At 35.6% G+C, this 7,955-nt stretch overlaps 1 protein-coding gene across 1 annotated transcript; it reads left to right on the forward strand.

The window, feature by feature from the left end:
* Positions 1–597: 597 nt before the first annotated feature.
* On the forward strand, positions 598–6,817 carry LOC118058198 (uncharacterized). Its single transcript, XM_035070902.2, has 7 exons — positions 598–1,463; positions 2,859–2,897; positions 2,992–3,062; positions 4,802–4,866; positions 4,958–5,047; positions 5,245–5,337; positions 5,464–6,817. Exons 1-7 carry the CDS (start codon positions 958–960, stop codon positions 5,863–5,865), a joined length of 1,266 nt encoding a protein of 421 aa, XP_034926793.1. The 5' UTR covers positions 598–957; the 3' UTR covers positions 5,866–6,817.
* The last annotated feature ends 1,138 nt before the right edge of the window (positions 6,818–7,955 follow it).

The raw sequence follows: 7,955 nt of genomic DNA on the forward strand, positions 1-7,955 counted from the left end.
TTCAATAAAAAAATGATAAGAAAAAAGCAAATAGCAATTATAAAAATAAGGACCAAAGTTAATATAAAAATAAAATTTTAAGAGATGAAATTGAAAAATAAATATTCAAAACAAAATATATATAGTAATCAAAAGTTTGAGGATCAAATTTGATATAATCAGCAAATAATGACATTTCTAAATTTTTCACAACTTCCGGAAAGTGTTTTCCCCTCAAATTTTTCAGGAAAACACTTTCCTGAAAACCAAGCCAAATTTTCCTTTTACTGGAAAGTGTTTTCCATTGACCAACTTTCCTACTGGCAAACAAACACAAGAAAGTTTGGAAAGTGCTTTCCCGGAAACCACTTTCCGGAAAACAAACACAGCTAAAAGGAAAATACTTTCCTGAAAACCAAGTCAATTTTTTTTTTGACTAAAATTGACTGGAAAGTGTTTTCCGTTGACCGGAAAGTGTTTTCCGTTGACTAGAAAGTGTTTTCCGCTGACCGGAAATTGTTTTCCGTTGACCAACTTTCCTAATGACAAACAAACACAGGAAAGTTTGGAAAATGGTTTCCCGGAAACTACTTTCCGGGAAACAAACAAGGCCTAAAGCTTACTTCTTTTTATAATAATAATAATAATAAGAAGAAACAGTATAGTATTTCATTTTTCTTTCTGTCCTCTAAAATTGGCAGAGCTGCACTCACTATACTCTAAATATAGCAAAAACCATAGCGGTTTCTCTTTTGGTTGTCTTATCAGGGAAAAAGAGTTGTGAGTCTATTTGTTGCTAACTACCATTTCCTTTTCTCTGTTTATGTTCTAGAAACAGCAACAAATGTTTTCTTAAGATTATCAAAAACCTCAAAATTCCAATCTTTTTTTCGTTCAGAGAGAGAATCACAAGACGAAAGCGAGCACAAACTTTAATAATTCATAGGGCATTGGTTGTTGTCAAGAAATTTATAATCTATGGCAATGGTGCAATCTCCAAAGGCAGCAACATCATCATCGCCGTCGTTAATTCTAACGTCCGGTGCTAGTGGGAGAATTCGTGCATTATTTTCCGTTCAAGCCTTAAAAAGTTTGTTAATGCTGATAAATGCGTTCTTTTTGCTGCTTTTAGTCCCTTTCGGTGGTCGGAGACGGACGGTGGTATCGGCAGGGGTGTCTGCGAGGGGGTCATCATCTTCTTCGTTCGGTGATCAGAAATCCAAGGATGATAGGTTGTTGCAGGAAAGTGGGGTCCATCGGACCAAGCTGCGGGTCCCGGCAACAGTAGTGCCATGGAAGAGTGGTGGCGGTAGTGGGGTGACGGCGGTGGTGGATTCGGAAGTTGGGGGCAGGAGGGCCATTGCAATAAAGAGGGCGTTACAGGAAGATGACCCCAATACGGTTAGAGAGTTTTCACTGTTTGTTTCTGCTCGGAGTGATACCATTTTTACCCAGTCGTGGACCTCAGTTTCAGTTAAAATCAGGTATATTTGTTGATTTTTTTTGATGATTTATTATTATGATTCTGTCTTAATTAATTAATTAATTTTAAGGGGTTTGAATTTTGATTAATTGGTTGTATTTATTGGTGTTAAATTAATTAATTTGATGGAGATTGTGTTTTATTGTGATTCAAACAAGGCCATTTCCTCATTATTTTTGGTAGTTCTTGTTCATGTTTTAATGGTTGATGAAAAAATCAGTTTCCTATTTGTTGTTAGCAGAAAATTCAAGGTTGAGAACATGAAAACCAAATTGCTTGCTAAATGGGAAGTGGGGGCTAGGCTCCTTTTTGTTTTTCTTTCTTGTTTTGCAACACATTTGAGGAAAACAGTTAGTGATAAAATGTTTCTGCAACAAAGCATGTTTTTTATGTTTCCTTTTTTGCACTAATTTTGGAGAAAATTTAAGAACATTTCAATGAATTTCCCAAAAGATAATTTTATGGTTTTTGCGAATGAATTCAACAATACCCTACATATCATATTTCCATTTATTTATTGTTTGAATTTTTTACTAGATTCTGTTTTCTTGTGTGTATTAATTTGAGTGATTTGAGTATTCCATCTTTTATAGCAGACAACTTTTTTTTTCTCAGTTTGGCATAAGGAATCTGCAGATAGATTACCTACTTATTCTTCTTGCTTCTATCACCAACTAAATTCGAACCTGTTTTCTGGTTTGTTTTAGCTGAGTTATGTCACTGTTTGGAATGTGCAGACAGATTTTATGCTTGTTCATGTCGCCTCTTAAATTTTTGAATGCTACAACTCAGACAAGTTTCATGTTTAAAATATCTTGATGCATTGTTTTCACTCTGTCTGTTGATGGAGTTTCACATAAATGGCTGCATTTGGTAAACACTAAGGACACTACCATGCTGCTTTTGGAATATTTTGGCTCTAAATAGTTAGCTTTTGGAATATTAAGAAAATAGGAAAATTGAAAAGCAGAACCGTTAATAATACATGACTATATTCAAATAGTTTATTTAAATGTTGGCTTTCGACACTCTTCTTAAATCCATGTATCCTCGTATCTTTACAGAAAATAGTACATCCTGTCCATATTCTGTAGCTTGCTAATAGCCATATGCAGGTGATTAAGCATATATCATTGTTCAAGTACTATATGCTAGTTTGAAGGAAGTGATATTGTTTTCTCCTTCTTTTCCCCTGAAGTGACTATGAATAACTAGTGTCCTGATATAAGATGTTACTAATTTCAATTTGTCAGACTTGAAATTTCTACTTTTATGGATTTAATCAAGGTGGTTTTTATTTGTTATAAGTTCGCTCTTTTACCTTTTTCTGGAGGTGTATATTGACTCATGCTTTCTCGGTGCTAAGTTGTAACATTATATTACATATCTCTTGTAGGGGGCTGGTTGTTCTTATGCATGGTCTGAATGAACACAGGTTTGTGATCTGTACCTAATGCTCTATTTGGAAGTCATGTTCTGCTGATTCTAATGTTTAATTATTATCTCACAATTCCATTCTTCACAAACAGTGGCAGATATAGTGACTTTGCGAAAAAACTGAATGCTAATGGGTTTAAGGTTTATGGAATGGATTGGATTGGTAAGTTTGAAAGTGATTTTACCTGCTTGGTTGGATTTATCATTCTTGATAAGACGATAATCTCTTCTTGCTTGCTTGAAATCGCTATCTTGTGATATTGATGATAGTTGTTGTAGTGGAATTTGTGTTTATAAGTTTTTTGATTTTTCATGACAGTTTCCTTTGGACATGACCTTTTAGGTTTCATTGTGGATATAGCAGTGAAACATACTATGAACTCATTGCCTTCTTGACAAATGTCTTGATAATTTACTACAAAAGTTTAATAATAAAGACTTAATGTTATTATGGGCACTGAGGAAAAACGATTCTAGAACATGTTGATGGATGTCAGGTTTTCCCTACTAAACTTGTCATTCCATTTGATCTGTTCCGCTGGTATGACTATGATCTCAATCATTGATAAGTTCCTCTAGAGGCCATGGTTTGTGGTTTGATTTCTGATTCATTTCAAGGTACTGGAATCATATTCCATACAGACGTGATCGCAAAAGAGAGTTGAATTGTTGACTATAGGATTCCCATGTGCTTATGCAGTGACATATGAAGATGTACAGACAAAAAAAAAAAAAAAACAAGTCTTTCTTGTTAAGAGGAGCTATAACCATAGGCTATTCTACAAACTTGGATAATTAAACCTTTAAAACGATGGTCATGTTCTTTATCTGCTCAGGATGTTGCAGAGCTGCTCATTTTACTCCTGCTACTGCTTAAGGGGATCATGGAAATTCTCTGGGCTACTATTTTCTGAAAATTTCATGCAAGGACTGTGAACCAGAAGATGGTATTAAATAAAAAAGAAAAAGGAAACTTCCTGCAGTCGCTTTTTTTTTTAGTTTCCTCTGTTAATAGTTCTCACTTCTCCCTGAATGGCCGCTGTGGAATCCAACTCCAAGCTGGAAATATTATTAACACTGATAATTGATGGGAAAAAAGTATACACCACCCTTGCTTTGATGCTTTGTTTCTCTATTAGTGTTTCATGGCCTAGCGATCTCTATTCTTCAACAATGCCTCTATATTTGGGTGTTGCAGGAATTGGTCTGTCTGTCTGTTGGTGCAAAAAGTAACATGTGAAGTAATCTTGTTATTTGCATGCATGTGTCTGACCTCCATTTTCCAAAAATCTAACAAGGGAAGATTAGCACTTCCAAGTCGGGGTCTCATAATATGTTTTCCAGTTTTATGAGCTATAGAGGCAGCAGAAAAAGTTACTGTGTGCTCTTAACCTTTGCGATCACATTGCAGAACAAGCCTCCATTTTGAAGGTGCATAATTGTGCTCATGTCATTATAGTTGAGTGAAAAAATTGAAACCTGAATTAAGACCTGGGATACTATTGCAATTCAAATTATAGTAAGAAGCTGAATGTCCCATTATTCTGTTTTTTTTTTTTTTTTGGCTTGCGCCTAAAGACAACCAGGTTCTTTATTTTATGTGTTGTTGATTTTTGTTGTGCAGTCCAATTCACACCAACAATTGGTTTTTATTAAAATGACATTTTCTTAAGTTACCCCTACCTTTTTGCTTCCAATTTCCTCTCTCTGTCTGCTATGGGTGCAAGGGCTGTTGATCCTTACTCGAATTGAAGGGCTTTGGCTGTATAGTTTTCATCAGAAACTTGCTGCTTTGCTAATTAGATTTACATGGTGCTTTATCTTCTGATAATTAGTTCATGAAATTATGTTGGCTTGTATATATATTTTTTGTAACCTATTTGATCCTTCTCTTCAAACCAGGACATGGTGGTAGTGATGGGCTACATGGATATGTTCATTCTCTTGATTATGCTGTTGATGATCTGGTATGTTTTGATTTGTATTTACATGGCGCTGATGGGGTTTATTTTGCCTCTGATGAATCTAAGTCCACTATTTTTTTCCAACATTTTACAGAAATCTTTTCTCGACAAGGTTTTGTCAGAAAATCCTGGGCTTCCATGTTTTTGCTTTGGGCACTCAACAGGTGCAGCCATTGTTCTCAAGGTGTGTTGGTATGCAATGATAGTTTCTTGCATTTCTTCGAATGAATCATTGAATTGAAGCTTCTTGTTAATGTAGATGCACAGGTTTATGCACTCATTCATTATTGCATGGCAGGATCCAATAACAATTTGTGGAATCTAGGTTCATCTAATAATTTCTCTAACAATTTTCACTTTGTTGCATGAGTAAATTTGCAGGCGGTGATGGATCCAAAAGTTGAAGACCGTGTTTCTGGTGTGGTATTTACTTCACCTGCAGTAGGAATTCAGCCATCCCATCCTTTTGTTGTGGTAAGAATTTCTATTATACCTGACATCTAGTTCATAAACTATGAAGAACATTGGATGGTATTTTGTTGATGTGATAAAGGAAATCAAATCATTAAGTGGGATACTCTTATTTTGTGGTCATGGCAGCTACTAGCCCCAGTTATCTCATTTTTGTTGCCAACGTTCCAACTTAGTACTTCAAATAAGAAGGGCATGCCAGTTTCTCGGGACCCAGAGGCACTAGTGGCCAAGTATTCGGACCCACTGGTCTACACTGGATTTATCAGGGTAAAGACTGGCTATGAAATTCTCCGAATTACAGCCTATTTACAGCAGAATCTGAAAAGACTGAGAGTTCCATTTCTCGTTCTTCATGGTGCTGCTGACACTGTAACCGACCCGGATGCTTCTCGCAAACTATACGAAGAAGCATCCTCAACAGACAAAACCATCAAACTATTAGAAGGGTTCTTGCATGATCTCCTATTTGAACCAGAACGGGATGAAATCATGAAGGACATTATTGATTGGTTGAATTGTAGAGTATAAAAGGTTAGGTAGTGCAATGACAGAAATCATTGAGATCTTCACTAACCAAAAGACTACGGGATCGGAACGGTGTAGAAGACTTCACTTTGTCAGCATCATTTTTATGCCTTGCTGCTTGAAGCCTTCCATTTAATCATACGAGACAGGTTTCTTTCTTTCTTTTTTTGTTTTTTTTTTTTTGGTGAATAAGATTCAGCATTTTTTATGATGTTGAAACTGGACAATGTTGTTTTAGTCTTTTTTTCATCTGACTGTAATATTGTGTGGAGTATTAAGGATTCATATAGAATCCAAATATAAATCGTACTTGTTGCCTGCGATGATGTCTTTGAAAAATGAGAATTGCTTGCTGCTCATGAGCATTTTCCCACCTTATAGTTGCAGGCATACCCATTGGCCACCACCCAAGGTTGAGTGGAAGCCATAGCTTGACGAGTAGTTTTCCTTCATGATTGATTGGAAGCAGCACGCATAAGTTGACGAGTAGTTTGCTTGTTATAGAGCTTAAGCAATAGCCGGCTGCACATTTCAAACCGGTTTACGAAAGCTCTATCACCCTACAGCTTTGGTGTATTTTCTCATCCAGGCAATATTTGCATGGCTTGCGTTTAGATGCACTGCAAGAAAAAACATACTTACTGGTTTGCCTAGTCAATCAATCAATGATGTTATTTTTTTATATATATTTTTTTAAAAATTATTGGTGTTAGCTTAGCCGGGTCAATTAAGTCATTAAAAACTTGATAAGATTAATCAGGTTTTGCTATGTCAATATATTTTTCAATTCAAGTTAAAATAACTCGGTCTAGATCAATTTTTGAGTAGTACTTTTGAGTAGTAAGTTCTTTGAATTAACTGGTAAGTTAGGTTGAAGCCAAATCAAATTTAACAAGTACGAAAAAAATCTTCAAATTGTATCAACCAGAGTAAATGGGTTAAATTCATAACACCGGTGTAATATGTTGAATTAAAAGGGAAAATTCTTCTATCTTGTATCATACAGCACATTTTAATTTTTCCACAAAGAAACAGAAAATTCAAAGCCAAATGCGGCACATATGTTGAGTGTATATGCATGGCTACGCAATTGTAAACCGACTCGGGCATTTGGTCATACTTTACTCACAAAGTCAGGAGCTGCCTTAAGCTAGACAAGCAGAAAGTTCAAATGAACAGATTCTTTTTCTTATTCGCAATATTCTATCCATCTGTCTATCATTTGAATCATGATATTCATTTATTGTATCACTAGAGATTTCTTGTGTTTTCTGGGAAAAAGTTCGTAAAATTCCCACAAGATGTTCTAACAATTGGATTTGGACCACCCTAGAAGATAATGTTCCACTACATTTGGGATTCCAATTCTAAACAGGTTGTCCCTTCCGTGTAATACTGATTTGAACAGAGCCTGCCTGATTTTGTTTTAGGTATGTATAAAGAATAAATACATAACCAAAGAAAAATTACACTACATACTAAATAGTATCAACCTTTTATTCTACCTATCCGTAATGATAAGCTGATTTTACTCTTGGTAGGCAAGCATGGGCTTAGGGGTTAGTAGGTAATTTCACATTTTTTAGCTATGGTGTAATTACTAAACGACCCTTGAAGAAAAAAAACAAATCCCCTTGTGTCCCAGGACTTTTCGAGTTTTATGTATTATTTTGAATTGATCAATTACTTGAATGCCTTTTAAAAATAATCTCTATTAACAATGGAGGTAGGGGCACTTTTGGTTTTTCCTCATATTTTTTTTTGTAATTCTAATGCGGAGTAGGGGTGATTGGATAATTTTATAAATATAAATTAATATTTTATTTAGGAGGTGGTTGACGCGTGCAGGCACTGCTCGCATCTTTCAAGTGGCGTATGCAGCGCCCTAAAACCGCCTAACACCGCTTTTTGAGGCTGTGTAAAATGTGCCATGCCACCCCCATCATGATGGTTTGGTGCGTATACGGCTAAGAGGCATGGTGGAGTTTCGGCAACGGGTTTTTCCCTCCTCTCTTTTCTCTCTCCTCCTAAAAAATCATGCAGGCCATTGAAAAAAATACAAGAAAGTATGGCTATTTGTTTTTTAAGTTAAA

Source organism: Populus alba, chromosome 15 (genome assembly GCF_005239225.2).
Source record: "Populus alba chromosome 15, ASM523922v2, whole genome shotgun sequence".
Lineage (NCBI taxonomy): Eukaryota > Viridiplantae > Streptophyta > Magnoliopsida > Malpighiales > Salicaceae > Populus > Populus alba.

Coding starts and splice junctions, on each gene's coding strand:
- LOC118058198 (XM_035070902.2), top strand. CDS start 958: ATGGCAATGGTGCAATCTCCAAAGGCAGCAACATCATCATCGCCGTCG. Junction 1,464..2,858: donor TCAGTTTCAGTTAAAATCAG/GTATATTTGTTG, acceptor TATCTCTTGTAG/GGGGCTGGTTGTTCTTATGC. Junction 5,048..5,244: donor GTGCAGCCATTGTTCTCAAG/GTGTGTTGGTAT, acceptor GTAAATTTGCAG/GCGGTGATGGATCCAAAAGT.